Source organism: Hermetia illucens, chromosome 3 (assembly GCF_905115235.1).
Source record: "Hermetia illucens chromosome 3, iHerIll2.2.curated.20191125, whole genome shotgun sequence".
Classification (NCBI taxonomy): Eukaryota; Metazoa; Arthropoda; class Insecta; order Diptera; family Stratiomyidae; genus Hermetia; species Hermetia illucens.
The window spans coordinates 51,190,565-51,210,262 of NC_051851.1; the positions used below are offsets into that span (position 1 = coordinate 51,190,565).

A 19,698-nucleotide genomic window follows, 5' to 3' on the forward strand; every position below is an offset into this window, starting at 1 on the left:
CCACCTCGTAAACGCGAACCACCACTTTTCCACGAGGACTACTTTTACGGAGTACACTATCTTTCCCATCGTGAATGAAATTATCGATTTTTTTATCGGGTTGATTTTCCTTTCAAGCTGTTTTTGTGTTTTCGTCTCCTGCGCTTCTGATATTTTTTCCATTGATAAAATCGAGTAATCTAGTTGTAGTGAATTGATAGAACCAATCTTGTGCGCCACACCTGACGTGGGAAAAGTGAAAGTGAAAAGGCGTAGTGAGTTTGAAAATTTGTTCAATAAATTCCCTCCCCATTTATTGTTTACATGAAAATCAGCCCCTCGTGCGGACATTCGCCGATCCAAGGACGTTTCGGTAGTTATCGAGTAGCTCGAGACGGGATACGGTGTGAAGGATGTAGTGAAAATAACATACAATGCAGTTATCAACGTCGTAATCGAGGGCGAGTCCTATGTGATTTTTTACTTTAGTGTTTTCGGTGTCCTTTTATTCTTGTATTAAACCCATCAGTGAAAATCATGTCTAAACCACCGACTGATACCTCAGGCTTGGGGTACGCCTACCACTTACCATCTGGAGGCTTACTTCTCCGCATCCGCAACTCCTTGTCGCAATTTAGTGATTTATTTAGTGAATTTAATAAGTACATAGCTCCTGCCTACCACCATGATCGCTGCGAGCGGTCTGTCCACATGCGTTTATATTCAATGCATAAACGGGAGTTTGTTATGGTCTTCCTGGCATTTTTCGCATGCTTCGGACTAGGGATCTTCATAGGGTTAGCCGGGCCACCGATAACGAGTGCGACGGAAGTATCTGCAAAAAGCTTGTTAGCTAATACATCGCTGGCAAAGGACAAAAACGCTTTTGCGACGGGTCCGTTTGCTATGAAGAGTCCTCTAATGACGACATACTCACAGCAACTATGGTTGATTGCTAAACTGGAGACAGATAACACCGACGGTGAGTGTAAATTAAATTGCTTTACATAGAATAAGTTTGTTCACGTGATGCATGAACACATATACGAAATCTGGAAATTGTTTATGGTTGTATCTTGTTGGTGCTGGAGATTTGTATCCTAATCACAACTGAATATCAAGGACACCCATACAAATAACTTATACTTATAGCCTTGTGCGTAGTTTGCAAATCATGGCCATAAAGTGCGTGCTACATATTACATATATAATTCAATAAAATTCATGATTTCAATCAAAATCTTTTGAAGAATGGGCAACAGGAACAGGAAGGAAACAAGACTTTATGGAAAAAAAAACTTTTAGATGAACATTTTTAATGCTATTATTTTTTATTTTCCATCATCGTCAACAGTGTGACAACTGGTATCCGGTCTAGGCCTGCCTTAATAAGGAACTCCAGGCATCCCGGTATTGCGCCGAGGTCCACCAATTCGATATCCTTGAAAGCTGTCTGACGTCCTGACCTACGCCATCGCTCCATCTTAGGCAGGGTCTGCCTCGTCTTCTTTTTCTACTGTAGATATTGCGTTTATAGACTTTCCGAGTGGGATCATCCTCATCCATACGGATTAAATGACGCGCCCACTGTAACCTATTAAGCCCGATTTCATCAACAACCGCACGGTCATGGCTTATAGATTTCGTCGTTATGTAGGCTACGGAATCGTCCATCCTCATGTAGAGGGCCAAAAATTTTTCGGAGGATTCTTCTCTCGAACGCGGCCAAAAGTTCGCAATTCTTCTTGCTAAGAACCCAAGCCTCCGAGGAATACATGAGGACTGGCAAGATCATTATCTTGTACAGTAAGAGCTTTGACCCTATGGTAAGACGTTTTGAGCGAAACAGCTTTTGTAAGCTGAAATAGGCTCTGTTGGCTGACAACAACCGTGCGCGGATTTGATCATCGTAGCTGTTATCGGTTGTGATTTTCGACCCTAGATAGGAGAAATTATTAACGGTCTCAAAATTGTTGTCTCCTATCTTTATTCTTCCCGTTTGACCAGTGCGGTTTGATGTTATTGGTTGGTTGGGTTTTGGTGCTGACGTTGCCGCCATATATTTTGTCTTGCCTTCATGGATGTGCAGCCCAAGATCTCGCCTCAATTGCCGCCTGCTCGATCTGGATGAAGGCAGTTTGTACGTCTCGGTGGTTCTTCCCATGATGTGGATATCGTCAGCATAGGCCAGGAGTTGGGTGGACTTAAAGAGGATCATACCTCTTGGATTTACTTCAGCATTATGGATCACTTCCCCGAGGGCCAGGTTAAAGAGGACGGATGATAGGGCATCCCCTTGTCGTAGACCGTTGTTGATGTCGAATGATCTTGGGAGTGATCCTGCTGCTTTTATCTGGCCTCGCACATTGGTCAGGGTCAGCCTAGTCAGTCTTATAATTTTGTCGGGATACCGAATTCTCTCATGGCCGTGTGCAGTTTTACCCTGGCTATGCTACCATAGGCGGCTTTAAAGTCGATGAATAGATGGTCCATACTCCAACAGTTTTTCCATCGCTTGCCGCAGAGAGAAAATCTGATCTGTTGCTGATTTGCCTCGAATGAAGACTCTTTGGTATGGGCGTATATCCGGCCTAGCCGGATAGCCGAGAACATCTTATAGATGGTACTCAGCAACGTGATAACTCTATAATTGCTGCACTGTGTGATAATCTCCCTTTTTATGTATGAGACAGATAATGCCTCTTTGCCAATCGTCAGGCATTGATTCACTGTCCCATACCTTGAGCACAAGTTGATGAACCACTTGGTGTAACTGATCGCCTCCATATTTAACCAATTCGGCTGTAATTCCGTCGGCTCCTGGTGACTTGTGATTTTTTAACCGATGAATTGCATGGACTGTTTCTGTTTTATTTTTACCCTAGATATAACTATCAAGGTTGTCTAAACAATGGTTACCAGTTAGTATTAGTAGTATTCTTCACCGCGTTGCATCAGTTTTATTTTGAAATTCTAAAAAAACATAATTTCTAATCCGTGGTGTAGGCGTGAAGAGGCGGAGTCCTTGATCTATCCACTACACAAAACCTTATTTACATCGGTTCATTGTCTTTTTAACTGTCCGACCGTCCATCTGACTCTCTTTTTAATCGCTGAAAGGTGCAAGGCCTAAACCGCGCCACTGGCTCTGATCATGCGAGGCTCTTACTAACTAAAATCAACCCCTTCTCCTTCGTTTACCTGGCGAGGACCCTTCAACGATTCGTTTATTTGTCTATATGTCTGCCTGCTTGTCTGTTGCACACAGTTTTCTGGGAAACCGCTCCACATATTGACATGAAATTTACTGGGGAAACTCGGAACTGTGAACCTTTATGAATGCAGTGAATAACATCATACTACGTTAGTCTACAGTTTATAGATTGCATTGTGAAGCCATGTGGGGTATTGAATGGGAGTTCCCAATGGTTACTTTTCAAACTTCGACATTAACTGTAAAGGGAAAAAGTGGAAGGCTCAAAAGTTCACACTCAAATCAAGGGATAATTCTACGAACCTACCCATGGATGCCACGCCATGTGGGGGTGCCAACCAAACTTACGCGCTTTTACTCTTGGTTTCTGAAAATGTGCTCCAACTCACCCCAAAATGAGCCACGAAGTTCTATAATGATCCCCTTGCTGGCCATCCTCAGATGGTGGCTTTCATTAAATAGTATAGCCCGCAACGGGGTTTTTATCTTTTGTGATGTATGACCTTTCATACAGTGTGAAGAAAGTTACAGATAATGAAAGGAAAAAGTATCAATGACAAGATGTAACCCTGGCAAACTTCGTTTTGAACTTTACCATGATGCAGCACGTTAGATTTAGCTCCGTCATATATCGCCCTGATAATAGCTATCAATTTCTTCAGAATGACCCTTGTGCTTAGAGTGTTCCAGGTGCACTCCCTTTTCTCGTTGTCGAAAGTAAGTCTTCTCGGAATCGATGAAAAGCAGGTAGAACGGAATTCTGATCTCCACACATTGCTGTAATGATCCGAAGGGTATCGATCTGGTCAGTTCCATTGGTCGGGAAAGCTCTCCGGTTACTAGGATTTACAGCTGAGTGGAACTAGTAGTTTTGCAGAGATTGCATGGGCTGTATGAAAATGTTCCACAGGGAGACCATCAACGTTGAGGTGACTCATTGGGCGCGACCTAGAAGTGTGTAATCGATATTGTGATAGAAAGTGCAAGCTTTGTATTACAATATGCGGAACATACTTGTCGGTCAGTATTGTGTTGTAAAATGCTGAGTGTTTGCATAACAGCACTGACCTCTTAATCATGTTTTGAGGTAATCGTGGGTCGGCAAATGCGAATAAGAAAGTAGGTTAAGGAGAATAAGCATAAGGAAATATAAGCGTCAGTCGATTTGTAAAAGCGAACCCGAAAAGTAGGGAAAGTTTAAGTAGTGTAGAGTAACGAAAACGTAAGTGTAAGTGTAATTTAAGTATAATAACTAATAAAATTTGATTAGAAACGGAGCTAAAGAGTTTGAGTGTAAAAAAAGAAGTGAACAGTGAAAGTGGAGGTGACGACAAACGTCACCGGCTTTATTCTGCTTAATTGCGTTGGTGGTCATGATAATTTCGCTTTTGTTTATAGGACCAGTCCGAATCTCCATGTTAGGTCAACTAGTCATTTCATTCATGGCGTACGCTACGCTGCACTTCTCCCACTTTATTTGAGTAACGAAGCTCCAACGCGCCGTACTCACTACTGCTTGCAGCCAGAGTTCTCAGCTGCGTACATTCTCCTCGTTCGCCAACAGCCATCCACACCAAAAAGAAAGACACTTCTTTTGGCGTCCCCAGGCTCTTCATCGAGCGCATTGTTCAGATTTCATATAAGTGTTTATACAAAACCTTAAAAAGGACTGGAGAGAAGTAGATTTTTCATAAACGGGATTTTAATATTTCACGCGAATGTCATTTGTTCTAGCTAATTGTGACGTCAGCATCTTATTTGCATGGCGTAAGCTGCAGTATATTTGTGTGAAATTGATAACTTTGAATTGCTATAACTTTGATAGTAATAACCAGATTTCCATGAAACAGTATTATGCGTGATTCTATCCTCTATGCTTTTGCAAAATTTGGGACTCCTGGGATAACCTTAAGGGGGGCTTTCCAGACAACTTCAAAAAGTTGGTAATATACTATTAGCAAGTTTATTTGAGTAGATATCGGAATGGGACATATTTTGAGGCCCAGATTTCGTATAAGCGCACCACCCTGATTTTTTTCACATTTCTGCGTTTGGTAGTTTCCGAAAATGACTCCTGCCTCACTTTAATTATGCACATTTTGCCTCTTTACTCGCGCATTTTGATCCCTACCTCAAAACTAATATCTGTTTCGGAAAGTACTAATCGAGAGCTTTGATATGCCATATGACTACATTGGTTGAACAAAATTCTACATCTCCCCTTGGCATGTATGCGGAGCCCTCCTTTAAACTGCACGTAAATGTATACCACACACTGTATGCGCGATTTCATAGTTCCCATATGTCCACCAAATTTTGTTCGGATCAGTTTAGCCGTTTTGGAGAAAAGTATGTGTGACAGACAGACAGACGAACAGGGAATCGATTTTAATCAGGTTTTGTTTTGCACAAAATCTTAAAAATGAAGCAATGCAAGATATTTTGTCGCCCAACCAACTTTTTGGCCATAATGAAAATTTACTAAAGGAACAAGTAATTCGTTGCAGCATGTGCATATGATAATTGATGATTTTAATAAGGGTTTGTTTTACACAATACCTTAAAAAATAATGGCCCAACTGGCTTCTGGACCTGAGTGTTGCGATCGCAGAGGAATAACCATGACCGATCACAACTTCAATCTATGCTTCTCCTGCCTCATATATTCATAAGGCGCGGCCTTTGGGGTTCCCACTCTTCTTTGACATCCTCAGGCCTTAATATTGGAGGACGCCCGCCATGTGTTAACGTGAGTTTCGCGGGAGTTAGAGAGGAGAAGGGGTTGAGCCAGTCCTCAAATTTAAAAGCTTACTTCAGCGTCTGCGATGGTATAGTCACGCAATTCGTGCACACGAGAATTCACTTGCTAAGATTGATCTGAACATTGAAGTCGATGGTAAACGACCAAAATGCAGACCTAAACAACGGTGGCTTGATACGCTAGATGGGGATTTGAAAGCCTCGAGATTGCACCCAGATCAGGCATTCGATAGAGCCAAGTGCATAAAAAATAATTGAAATTATGGAGTAAAGGCTCTCTTTCTTTAGAACTCTAAAAGGTTGGTTTGCAAGAAATTATCCAATGAAAGCGGAGAATTGTTTCAATCATAAGTATTGATTTTCTCCTCTGCAAAAATACCCAAAGTTTACAAAAATATTTTGTAAACTTGTAAATTTTTCGTGATCTGATTGAGCGTTATGGAAAGTAAGAAATCTCTCTAACAGGCGTCTAATTGTAGTAACATAGTAATATCCGTAATTCCCTGACGTTTCTCCAGCTAGCCCGAAGTAATGTGCCAAAGATAGGGAGATGCGAAAATGCATTCACAGACCCTCCTCCAAAAAAGAAAGAAAATACACGACCACACAACTTAGTTAGTTCCTATCAGATGGTGATGTCAGGGTCAGTTTATTGCTCTCGCTTCTTTGGACAATTTGGTACTGGCAATCCGTAATGAAAAAATAACTGAAAATTTTGTTTTCTGTATGGTACTGGATCTGTGAAAGAAAAGGAAGAAGTTTCCAATCTCTCCACTGAAGTTTTCAAAAATAGCTTTCCTGACCTCTATAAATGGAACCTCGCCGGGACTCAGTAGCATAGAACTCAAGATAGATACTCATCTCACATTGAAACTCCACGAAATCGATCCCAGCGAATAATTTCCATTTAAGTTTTGAACGTGGAAAGCCACAAATTCAATTGAACAGTAAACTCAAATAAAGAACTTCAAAGAACCTTATATTCAGGATTTTAATGACTTCTCTTGCGAAAACGTATGAAAATGCACACTGCAAGCAAGTATTGCGCCCATTCTCGGTTAACTGCTTGATCAAGTGGATGCGGACTCAGTACTCCCTGCATCCTCAACAAAAAATGGTTTCTAGTTGTTCACTAGAGTTCACAACTATATTGTGCTTCTGTTGAAAGACTGGGCAACTGGAGCTGAACAAGTATATTATCAAAAAAGTGAAGCGATGGCGGCTTTACGGTTTCTTACCAGGGCAGAGGCAAATCGTCAGACGCTGCCTCACCTCTGCCCTGGGAGCAGCGTGACCGTAGCGGCTCGCAGATGTTGAGTGCTCCTTTATATAATTCGAAGAACACGACATGACTACGAATTATATTGAGTTACGGTCACGCTGCTCCCAGGGCAGAGGTGAGGCAGCGTCTGACGATTTGCCTCTGCCCTGGTAAGAAACCGTAAAGTCGCCATCGCTTCACTTTTTTGGAAAGTTTGGGTGCAAGCCCTAAGCGAGGGGTCCGTGGACCAGGAAAGAGGGAGTAAGTTGCTTCCCATTTGGTCCGGTCCAGCATTAAGTTGATGCGGACTTAGGACCCCATCATTCTCAAAACGAAGTATATTATGTTTGTTACCAGGTATGGTATGATTTTAGGAAAATGTTTCAAAGGAAATGGAGGAAAATTATGTCACGCGAATGGATTGACTTTCTTCACAAGGTATTATATTCATCTGAGATAATATTATAGAATATGATTTTCATAAATATTATGAATATGATATCTTGTCCAGGTGTTCCGCAGATTCTTAGTCTTTCTCGGTCACCACCTCTTAATAATTCCCACTGAACTGATCCCTTCATTCCTCTGGGGGTTTTCTACAGAGAACGGTCGCTTATCCATTCTGAATTATGGCCGTGCAGTTGTCCTCATTTGTTCTTAAAGCTTGCCGTACACAATCGGACCAGTCTGTAACAGACGGAACGTGTGTGAGATGCGCCTGGCCTACCAGTTTGGGCTCTACATGCAAAACGCGGGTGTAAAAATATGAAATAAAATATGAAAGGCATCGATTAGTACTGTTCGAAGTCAATATTAGTTTTTACATTGGTTGGAAAGGAGAGGAGCGCGGGGGTCCGAAAAGGGCCAGTTACTTCAATGACCGGTTCTCAAAAACTACCCAGCCCAAACATCTGAAAAGAAATATAGTGATTCATGCACGTGGTATCTAGGCCTCAAAATACTCTCCATACTGACACCTGTTTAAATGAAGTTAATAATAGGATATTACCATATTTTTGAAATTTTTTTTAAAAAAATGCCTGGGAACCCCCTTTAAGTTTACCCTAGAATCATCAACACTTGCAGTAGCAAATACTGCGGTGGAAATCGCACTATTCTTAACAGAGTTATAATATGTCAAAGTTGTTACTTTTGTGCAAAGTTCTTGCATTCTAAGACTTTGAATGTCAATGTCATACTAAAGTGAATGGTCTGTTAAACTAAATGCATAAACTTTACGAGCTAACTACAAATGAGGCATATATGCTATATATGAGCAATAGACAAAACCTTTCATAGCGTTCATCTTCCTATTTCCCGACTTGTTCTTTGACTATTCGTAGTATTATGCTTTTGAAACTGGGGTGGAACCTAAGATCCCCAGTGCTATTTTCTCTAACTTTTAGATACTACAATAATAGCATAGTTATAACAGTACATATATGTATCCAAGTTTCATTTATTTTATTTACTTTTCAGACGAGAAATACGACAAAAGTTTCTTGGTCAGTGTTGCAATTGACGGCATCACTGAACAGCATAAACCAAAGAGCATATTGAATGATGAAAACGTTCGAAATAGGACAAGGCATTTACTGTGTGAACGGAACGATTGCCAAGAATTCATTGTTCTCCATTTAGGATTTCTAGACTACGCACATTACATAATCACAGTAAGATTCTATGGATTAGAATCATTTCATCAACGTTACAATATCAGGGCAATTACATTCTATGTAAGTAGATTCTCTCAATATCAAATATATCAATATCAATATTATAATATGTAACTAGATACTTTTGTCATACTTTAGGTTCAAATTACCAGCTATTATGTTAAGTTACATTTCTTTTGGCGGAGTAATATCTTTGAGTCATTCAGAGTTTTACCAACATTTAATCCAAACTTTCAAAGTCTTTTCTCAGGGGATAAATCCTGCTCTAACTACCCTCTATTACGGTATCCAGGGTGATTATCCTATTGAAAAACTTAATTTCAGGTTCCTATCTTGACGTCAACTACTTCTTAAATTTCAATAGCATTTCTTGTCGACGTTAGTAAGCATTTCACATGTTGACACTGACACTGTTAATATCCAATTGAATTCTTCTTTAGTAGAGCTCATATCCAATGCTTTAATCCTAAGGCTACAATTACCATGTCTAACCAGTATTGCAATTTCAATTCCGATACCATAAGACCTAAGCTATCTAACTTTTCGGTGAGGATATAATGATTACTATGTGGGAAGCAATAGAAGACACTGTGGAGATTTCACTGTCAGCGAATATCAAATTTCTATCCGTTTAATATGCTTTCTGAGTACTCCAGTCTTGTGAGGATTTCCATGTTATTTGTCGGAGGTAATGCAAATTTATTTGGTACTAAAATTTATCCTTGCTATATTACTCTTCACTCAATTGGTGCGCATACACGCATTTGTATAAGTAATAATATTGTCAAGAGACGTCGCACCACGTCCTAAAAGAGCTATTGTGCTCGTTTTTTGGTTATAGTTTATCTATCAACAGTAGTTATTTAAACCTATAACCGACAGAAACCTTATTATGTTTACTACTTCCAAGTGTTTCAACCTGGCATCTGGTATTAAGAATTCTCCCAGGTGCCTGAACCTACTATCCACACGTGCCGGACACTGCCCTAGAATATGTGTGTAGGTTACTTCTCATAGAATCTACAGGTAGTGCCCGTAAATATCCCTATTCCACAGGTGACAGTTTAGCCTGTAGCGACCAGTGAGTATTCCCACTATGACCCGGAGACCCTTCTTCATCATCATCAACGGCGCAACAATCGGTATCCGGTCTAGGCTTGCCTTAATTAGGAACTCCAGACATCCCCGTTTTGCGTCGAGAGCACTAATTCGATACCCCTGAAAGCTGTCTGGCGTCCTGACCTGCGCCATCGCTCCATCTCAGGCAGGGTCTGTCTAGTCTTATTTTTGTAACATAGATATTGTCCTTATAGACTTTCCGGGCTGGATCATCCTCATCCAAACGGATTAAGTGACCCGCAATTCTTCTTGCTAAGAACCCAAGTCTCCGAGGAATACATGAGGACTGGCAAGATCATTGTCTTGTACAATAAGAGCTTTGACCCTATGATGAGACATTTCGAGCGGAACAGTTTTTGTAAGCTGAAATAAGCTCTGGCTGCTAACAACCGTGCGCGAATTTTATCATCGTAGCTGTAATCGGTTGCGATTTTCGAACTTAGATAGGAAAAATTATCAACGGTCTCAAAGTTGTATTCTCCCATTTTTATTCTTCTCGTTTGACCAGTGCGGTTCGATGTTGTAGGTTGTTGGTTTTCAGTGCTGACGTTGCCATCATATATTTTGTCTTGCCTTCATTGATGTGCAGTCCAAGATCCCGCGTCACATGCTCGATCTGGATGAAGGCAGTTTGTACGTCTCAGGTCGGTCTACCCATGATGTCAATATCGTCAGCGTTGGCCAGTAGTTGGGTGGACTTGAAGAGGATGGTGCCTCTCGCATTTACATCTGCATCGCGAATCACTTTCTCCGGGGCTAGGTTAAAGAGGACGCATGATAGGGCATTTCCTAGTTTAGACCGTTGTTGATGTCGAATGATGCTGCTGCTTTTATCTGGCCTCGCACATTGGTCAGGGTCAGCCTAGTCAGTCTTATCAATTTCGTCAGGATAACGAATTCTCTCATGGCCGTATTCAGTTTTACACTGGCTATGCTATCATAGGCGGCCTAAAAGTCGATGAAAAGATAGTGCAACTGAAGGCCATATTCCAACAGGAAAGAGAAAATCTGATCTGCTGCTGATTTGCCTGGAGTGAAGCCTCTTTGGTATGAGCCAATGATGTTGTGGGCGTATGGGGCTATCCGACCTAGCAAAATAGTGGAGAATATCTTATAGATAGTACTCAGCAACGTGATACCTCTATAATTGCTGCACTGTGTGATATCTCCCTTTTTATGTATGGAGACCCTTCTTGATAAGATTTAAACAATCTTTCGAGCGCTATCACCCCATGAGCTCCCCGGATTGTTCCATTCCTGGTAAGTTCGTTCAGTAAAGTTCATTTTTCAATGTCGTTGCCATGAACTCATTTTCTACTCCACAGAATGTATAGCGGCGTTGCTGCTACGTTCCTAGACAGCTCCTCCGCTGCATCATGGCCTAAAATGGCCTGGAACCCAAAGTATCCAAACCTTATTGAGCGAGCCGAGCGTGTTCAGTCTGTTAAAATATTCCCATATCAGTTTGGAATTCACCTGATAAGACCTTAGTGCCTTAATAGCCGCTTAGCTGTCGGTTAGAATAGCTATATTCTGCACCCTATATTTCACCAAATAGTCTTTAGTGGAGTGAATACTCGGTAATATTTATGAATCTTTTTTATTTTCGCAGTTTTCTTTTTAGCAAAGCACGAACGTAATTCTGAGGCTCCACAATTGACGGTAATCTAATTATGAGTAAAGACAATTGGGAACAGAAATGTATATTAATTTTATAGGAAAGTCTCTAGCGTACATTCTTACAATTATGAATTGCGGTTCGAAGAGTAAACCAGTGTGTCATCAGTAAATTGGCTCAGGTCGATGCCGATGTCAGGCGTCAGAACATCGACCAAGAAAATGGTATATGGGGTTAGACCGATAGCGGACCCTTGTGACAACCACAAAGTTACTGGCAATAGATTGGAAATTTTACTTTCCGAGTTGTCACAATCTCGGCAGATGCCGGATTTTACCTAATACTAAGCAAGCATTTAAGCTCGGACCATCTTACCTATTTAAATTATAATCCGTCGAGAACTCCCCGCAACACCGAGCACGTATGCAGAATGGTGTATTTCTGCATAGTTTGAACCAGACTGTGTGCGAGTCCCAGGACATCAAGGGAAAACTTGAGGGATTTAGGTACAATATGTTACCTGTAGCTGACAGTTTTATGGGAACTACAACCACCCGCTCCAGACGCCAAATTTCAATTATTATTATTAATGTTGCTATTATGGGGGATAGCAACGTCAATAATATATGCGAAGCGGCCCGTCTTGTCAACTAACAGCACCTCCGGCTTCTTGTGTGGAATATGGCGATCAGTTAGAACTCGCCGGTCCCAATACATGCTGTAAGTAGAACTATCAAGTACAGTTTGCAGTTAATATCGGTAAACCGCACATGTTCCCGTGATCAGTCCATCCTTGTGTACAAAGTTTTGATGGATCACTTAAAACACAGCATTATGACTGTTCGTGTATTGCAGCGGTGCCACAACAGTGGAGCCAGAAATGGGATAGTCCGACGTCTCTAACGCTGAACCATACTTTCTGCACTAGTCGTTCTCGACGGGCCCTTAATTATCAGCTTTTTATAAACTCGGGTGGTGATCACGCCAGTCTGAATGGCACACATGAATCCTTCCGACTCAGCAAAGTGTTTACCGTACATTGCCTTCGACTCCACTCCGACTCCGAATTCACCCCACTCAGAAGATTGAAAGATCGGGCCTTCAAATTAAGTGAAGTCAGCACACATTCTACCTTACAGACAGCCGCATGCAAGGGACTCGCCTACTTTTTGCTGTACAAATAAGCGCGCAGCAAGTCGACATGGCGATGATGTTGCACCGCCACGTTAACCACGCCTCTACCTCCGATGTAACGAGGCAGGTTCATCCGCTTCACGGTAGAGTTTGGATGACGCATTCGGAATTTGGACATAGCAGTCCGTATCCGACGTTTTCCAGATCGGTTTTCGTTCACGGAAATATACCGAATGCATAAGCCAGTGGAGGGATAACGAATACATTCAATGCGTTTATTTTATTCTTTCCTGAGAGATGTAATTTAAGTACCAGCTTTACACGTCGCAGGAATTCGGATAGCAGAGCATCCTGCCCACTGATAAGGTGGGTATGCCACCTTTTCATGAGTGTCGTCAAAAACTTTATTAGTTTCGAATCAATGCGATACAGATGTAGGACATCGATTAGCCAAGTAATCGAAAGCCTTGGCATAATCGATGTAGCAACTAAAGAGGTTTCTTTGGCCTCTAGTTGCTTGTCCTACAACTACCGAGTCGATAATGAGTTGCGCTTTGTAACTCGGCAGCCCTTCTGCTCCTCGGACAGAATGTTGTTGGTCTCGAGGTGTGCGTTGACCGTTCCACTAATAATGGACGTTATGAATTTGTAAAAGGTTGGTAAGCAAGTGATCGGTCTTATGTCCGCGGGGTGCTGCATCGTGTCCTTTTTAAGGACAAGGTAGGTAGTTCCCGCAATGAGGAAGGGTGGAAATTCCTCCGACCGACTAATCACCTGATTTCTGGTATGCTAAATTTTGCATTCGAGCTGTTTATGACTCGTCGAACTTCCTCTTCGGCTCCGCAAAACTCATACCAGGCGTATTGGCATGGCGGGTGCTTTCGGCGATAATCCACTCAGCATGTTGGGCGGGTAACTCGCAAAGTCCACCCCAAAAATTTTTTCGTTTCCGTCACCGAAAACTGTGCGATCTGGACGCTCTGTTGGGATTCGTTGAGCGATCTGAAAAAACTCCGCTCGTTCTTTGCGTAAGTTGCATTGTGGACATGTCTGGATTGATTTTCGCCATACTGTCATAAGCGACTGCATATGACAGAAAGTTTCTGTTCTAATGTATCCAGAATTTCAACTACGTGTGTTTCACTGGGAATGCCATAGTTTCTGTAAACCCTCTACACTTTATTTTTTACCCGTCGGCTGGCATTGCCAGTGCTGATCTGAATGAGTCTAGCAATGTCCTGCCTTAGTGAGTTTCGCCGTCGTTCCAGATGAACTGGACTCTGGCAGCCGTAACTGCACCACAATACACAAATGATTGTAATTGCAACCGCGACATATCAGTACACAGTCGAGATGGAATCTCATCATTGATTTGAGATAGAATTCTCGAAGTTGCTGGAGATGTATAGAGCCTGGAAATACCTAGTCTATGCAAAGGATCCATTTCCGAGAATTCTATATCGTCCTGAAAGTGGAGACTTCAGGCGGAGAAAAGTGCTTCGGCGAGTACTGAAACTGCAGTGCGGCGTGGCGTTGTTGCTGCCTCTGCCTCCATCGACTCTTGGTCACCAGTTTCCGCAATGACCTCAAGTGGAATACGTTTGCTGATGGTGGCCAGGATTGTGTCGCTGCGAGTAATGAAGCGGTCCTGGCCTGCCACTCGCTCGACAGTCATGTACGCGATTTGCAGGAAACACTCGACGAATCTCTGGCGCAACAAGGGCGGTAAGATGTTGCACCTGCCTGCGCCATTATTTCGTAGTAGTAGCTGATGATGAAGAGGTTCATTTTCTCAGTCCACTTCATTCGCTGCTTACGCGACCCTGTTGAAGCGGTTGCCACAGATTGTGGCGAAACAGCTGCAGCAGGCGGAGCAATGGTCATCGTGGCGTCTAGACGTTGAACCGCCTACGATTAGCGATTTCGACGCCGTGTTATCCATTACGATAAGGGTACGGATTATATCCAACTTCAAACCGCCAATACTTTCACCGCAAGCCAGGATCCCTTATATCCCAAACAAAACCTGGCTTGAACTTAAAGTACTGGCGGTTTTAAATTGGATATAATTCGCACCATTGTCGAGTTTGCAATTATAAAAATATGACGAGTTCCTTCTGTTGCCACTTTCGGTAACGCTGTTTCCAGGGCAGGCAGCGTCTGATGAGTTACCTCTGCCCTGGACGAAACCGTTAGCCATCTCTCTTTTTATTTTTTGAATATTTGGGTGCTATGCCCAAAATGAGGGGTCCGTGGACCAAAAAAGTGAGAGTAAGTGGCTCACCATCTGGTCCGGTCCAACATCAAATAGATATGGAGTTAGGATCCTTCATATGCCAAACAAACAATTTGATTTGATTTGATTTGAATAAAAGAATAAATTATTTTTTTTTAAATAGCATCGCATTTTAGCACTTCTGAACATCTATTTTCAAGAAAATCAGGTCCCAACAGTAGAATAAAAACAAAACTAAAAATTTTCCAAAATGCATTGGAAATCTAATAGGGCTGAGTGCTTGGGACTCAAGATTATGCAACTTGCCTGATTCGTTATCCCTAAATAATCTTTTTCAGCCGCCTTTCACCTGAAGAATTTGAAAAAATAAAAGATTCAAATTTCTTGGTAATATGTTGAATTTAATATGTGCTATTTGTTTCAGTTTAAAACTTACAGTCCGGCCTTCACACAGATCGAAATCTGGTTCAGATTTATATTTTTACTTTTCACGTTTATCGTAACGGTAAGTCTAGGGTAAAAACTAAGAATGTTGAAATTGTATACAAATTGTTGTTTTCGAATCATTGCAGTGTTGGTACGCTCATACTTTGCGCAAATATCCAATCTATGACTGGTCGATTGAACAAAAATGGATTTCGGTCCTATTACCATTGTTGCTACTTTACAACAGTAAGTAATTGTTACCTTCCTTTCCCAGCTACTCGTATATTAACGATTATGACCTTGCTTCTTCCTTTCAGATCCAGTATTTCCATTAGTGTTCCTAGTAAACTCTTGGCTGCCTGGCATGTTGGATGCAATTTTCCAAGCAACATTTCTATGTGCATTGTTAATGTTTTGGCTCTGCATCTATCATGGATTACGACAAAACGAGCGAAGATTTTTACGATTCTACTTCCCAAAGTTAATTGTTGTACTGCCTATTTGGCTATGTGCCATTGTTTTAGCAACGTGGGAAAAATGCAACGAATTGAAAGATCCAACTTATAGCCATTTCGTTGATACCAAAAATTACAATGTGAGTATCAATTTAATTCTTAGAAATTTGTTATCTTACAGGGTCACAAAACACAGAAGATATCCCTAAAAGCTGTCTGGCGTCCTGACCTACGCCATCGCTCAATCTCAGGCAGGGTCTGCCTCGTCTTCTTTTTCTACCATAGATATTGCCCTTTAGACTTTCCGGGCTGGATCAACCCCAACCATACGGATTAGGTGACCCGCCCACCGCAACCTGTTGCGCAGGATTTTATCCACAACTTGGCCGTCGTGGTATCCCTTATAGATGTTGATAAAACTTGCGCACCTGGTGCGGTTGCTCCCTGCACTTTTCGAGTTCACAGATCTGTTGGTTCTCCCAAGCGTCCTTTTTCCGTTTGTGAAGTCTCTGCGCATGTCCGCATTCTTTTAGAATGCAACATTACTCGGTATGCAGCATTCTTCCGTTTCGTTGCTAGGTTACATTCATCGTTGAACCAGTCGTCCCGACTCTTTTTGCGGCTGGGGCCAAGTATCTTTGTGGCCATATTTATGTTAACGATGATTGTGAGGATCATTTGTTGATGCTTCATGTTCAGGATCTCTGTTAACTGCGGGTATTATTTCATCCATTTCTCTCTCATAGGTGTTGCGGAGAGCTGTGTTGTAGATGGCTTCAGTGTTAACTCTCCTCCTGGTTGTCAGAGGTGATTCTGGATGGTGTTGTTATTGAGCTCGGAGCGCCATGCCAACGGGATAGTGATCCGCGTTTATATTGCCCCCCCCCCCCCCCCCCCCCCCCCCCCCCCCTATATGTTCTGATATTCATCAATGCTGAAAGGTGGCGGCGTCCGATTAACACGTGGTCATTTTGATTGAAAGTGGTCCCGTCTGGAGAGGCCCATGTTTGGTTGTGGACCGCTTTCCGCGCGAACCAGGTACTTCCAACAACCATTTCGCGTGACACTGATAATTGACTAATCCGCACTTCGTTATCATTAGTATCCTTATGCAAGCTATGGGAGCCAATATATCGCCTGACTACGGGCTAGGTCCCTATTTGGCTGTTAAAATCCCCAAGTATGATTTTGATATCATACCTGGGATAGGCTGTCCTTCTTCGGCCCTGCAGTCTCCTCTGTAGGGGCGCGAACGTTAATGAGGCTTATATTTCTGAATTTGCCTCAGGAGTGCAGAGTGCATAGCTCTTCGCTTATGTTTTCAAAGCCGATAACAGCAGGTTTTATTTTTTGGCTGACTAAGAAACCTACTCCGGGTACATGATTTACTGGATGGGCACTATAATATATGGTGTAGTGACTCTTCTCTAGGAAACCGGTCCCTATCCAAGGCATTTTCTACATTACATGTTACATCATCCCTATATGGGGAAAGGGTATCAGCTAGCTCCTTCTCTGTACAGGGAGCGCACGAGAAAATGCGCAAATTGTTATTCCGTTGTCGTTGCCGGGTTCATCGTTGTGTCGTTGATCCAGCCCGAGGCTCTTTTTGTGGTTTCGTAACAAGTTGTTTTCGGTGTAGGCCCTACCTAACCCTCAATTTGGAGGACCAGTTATTACAATGGGTCCCGATTTTAGGCCCGAGAGGCTCGCCTTCCTCCTTCTCCCTCTGCTACTTTTCATTAAGGAAGAACTCCCAGCGATTACCACGTGGAGGTAGAGATTGGGTTTGGTAGTAGAGTTGTTGGTTTGCAGGCGTTTCCCAGGTTTTATGCTCTATTGTGGCTACCAATCAACGTTTCGCCCTGGGACATATACTACCCTTTGATAATGAGACAACCATTTAACAAACACATGTACTGAAAGTACAAGGTCGTAAATGTTATCAATACACCACCACCATTTTTACCAAAGTCTCTACCCACATGGCAATGATGGCCATCTGTTTTTTCGCTAATATGACCATTAAAATCACCCCCAATAACGATATAGCCATCGGGAGGTACGTTACGGATCTTTGAGTCCACCTGTCTGTGGCGCGTATGCAATGAAGAAAGGAATCGTGCGATCTGCTGAGATATTAGTTAGCTTCATCAGCCGGTCATGAAATCAGTAAACTTCTTTAACGAAGTAACTTTTAGAAATGGCATCAGGGACGCCATTTTGAATTCATGCGCTACATAAATACGAGAGTTTATAGCGATTTTTACTTTTCTCGCTTTCTCTGCCGCAGGTCAACAACAACTTAGAGTTTCTTATATCGTACAAATATGAAGGTACTGATGCCTATCGTGCAGACACGGATTTGCACAAATTATTCTATGAATCCTCTGAATTCAGAATAGAGTGTGTGGTCCGTGATCGACTCGAATTGGAGCTTGTCGTCAACGCTCTCGAAAAATCCCAGTACATATTTCATTAGGATCTAACTATTGCCATTACCTCATGTTTTCTTATTACTGGATTTGTAAGAACACTACATATATAAAGAGGAAATCGAGTTTTTGGTTGGCACGGATATTCGGGTTAGATACAGGCAAGAAGACTGTATAAGGAGATTCCACTCCCAGCGCATTGTTCGAAATTTTATAGTGCAGAAAAATCATTGCGCATCTTCGACCGCGATGATAATCGCGGGAGAAAAATTCCGCATATAAGGTGCCATGTATGGGGTGCAGTGGGTGGGTGGACACGTGGTAACGGGCATGTGGCATTGCACAGCTGTTTATGGCTTGTCAGATGGAATGGCGAAATACACACAAGAAAACCAGCCATGGGTAACCAGCCAGTTAGTTATTTCGTCTCTACTCCAAAGATATACATTGACATTGACATGCCTCCTTGCCGCTAGATTTACTCCTCCTGTATACAGTCATCTTGGGTCGACGACCCTTAGATGGTTTTCCTGTGTATGTATCACATACGTGACACCAACACCATCAAAACGATACGTAGAAAGCAGTTGAAGAACGTTGAATACGTGCAATGCTTTTCTTCCATCATACAAATCCAAGCAATGCGCTGGAAAACGAATCTCTTGCATTGTTGGTATCAACTTATATCACTCCTTTGATTTGTCCGATAATGATGCCATACTAACGTGGAAGACATTTCATAAAATATTAGAAACATTTCATATGTATATAATATTTTTCTTATTGCTTTTCAGGGATTCAAGTTATTTTTCTACATTGCTGGAATTATGTATATCATATACCTTGCATTGCTGGTTTTAAGAGCATATAGTGAACTACGATCAATGCCATACTTTGGTAGGTTTGAAAGAGATTTCTCTTAAAAATGTATTGGCAAAAATTGAAACCTTTTTATATTTCTAGATATGCGTTTGAAATTCCTCACCCTTTTGATGCTTTTCGTCCTTTCGATATCCTTGACTGTAACTATTTGCCGATTTGGCTTCGGTATTCTGGAGGACAATTTTGTCGCATCACTAAATACGACATACAAAAGTTCAGCACAATTTATGTGTTTTTATGGCCTCTTAAATTTCTATCTGTATACAATGGCATATGTGTACTCCCCTAATGGGCGTCCTATTCACGGTAAATAGTCCTAAATTATATTTTTTATTAGATGGGTTTGATGTAAATATTTGCGAATTGCAGAGCCAACAATCACGAAAGACAACCCAGCATTTTCAATGATCAACGATTCCGATGAAGAGGTCGTCTATGGTTCCGAAGATGAAAGCCGGCGACCTTTGAATTCGGGCGGTAAAAATGATTATGATAGCGATTAA

At 41.9% G+C, this 19,698-nt stretch overlaps 1 protein-coding gene across 1 annotated transcript; it reads left to right on the forward strand.

The window, feature by feature from the left end:
• The first annotated feature begins 516 nt into the window (after nt 1-516).
• Nucleotides 517-19,698, forward strand: LOC119651392 (transmembrane protein 181). The gene is made up of 8 exons (XM_038054974.1): nt 517-961; nt 8,694-8,950; nt 15,422-15,502; nt 15,570-15,669; nt 15,741-16,018; nt 19,108-19,210; nt 19,277-19,501; nt 19,565-19,698. Exons 1-8 carry the CDS (start codon nt 517-519, stop codon nt 19,696-19,698), a joined length of 1,623 nt encoding a protein of 540 aa, XP_037910902.1.

Excerpts from the sequence above, each read along its gene's own strand:
- LOC119651392 (XM_038054974.1), top strand. The coding sequence starts at position 517 with ATGTCTAAACCACCGACTGATACCTCAGGCTTGGGGTACGCCTACCAC. Across the intron at positions 8,951-15,421 it reads TCAGGGCAATTACATTCTAT|TTTAAAACTTACAGTCCGGC; the intron begins GTAAGTAGATTC and ends TATTTGTTTCAG. Across the intron at positions 15,670-15,740 it reads ATTGTTGCTACTTTACAACA|ATCCAGTATTTCCATTAGTG; the intron begins GTAAGTAATTGT and ends TCTTCCTTTCAG.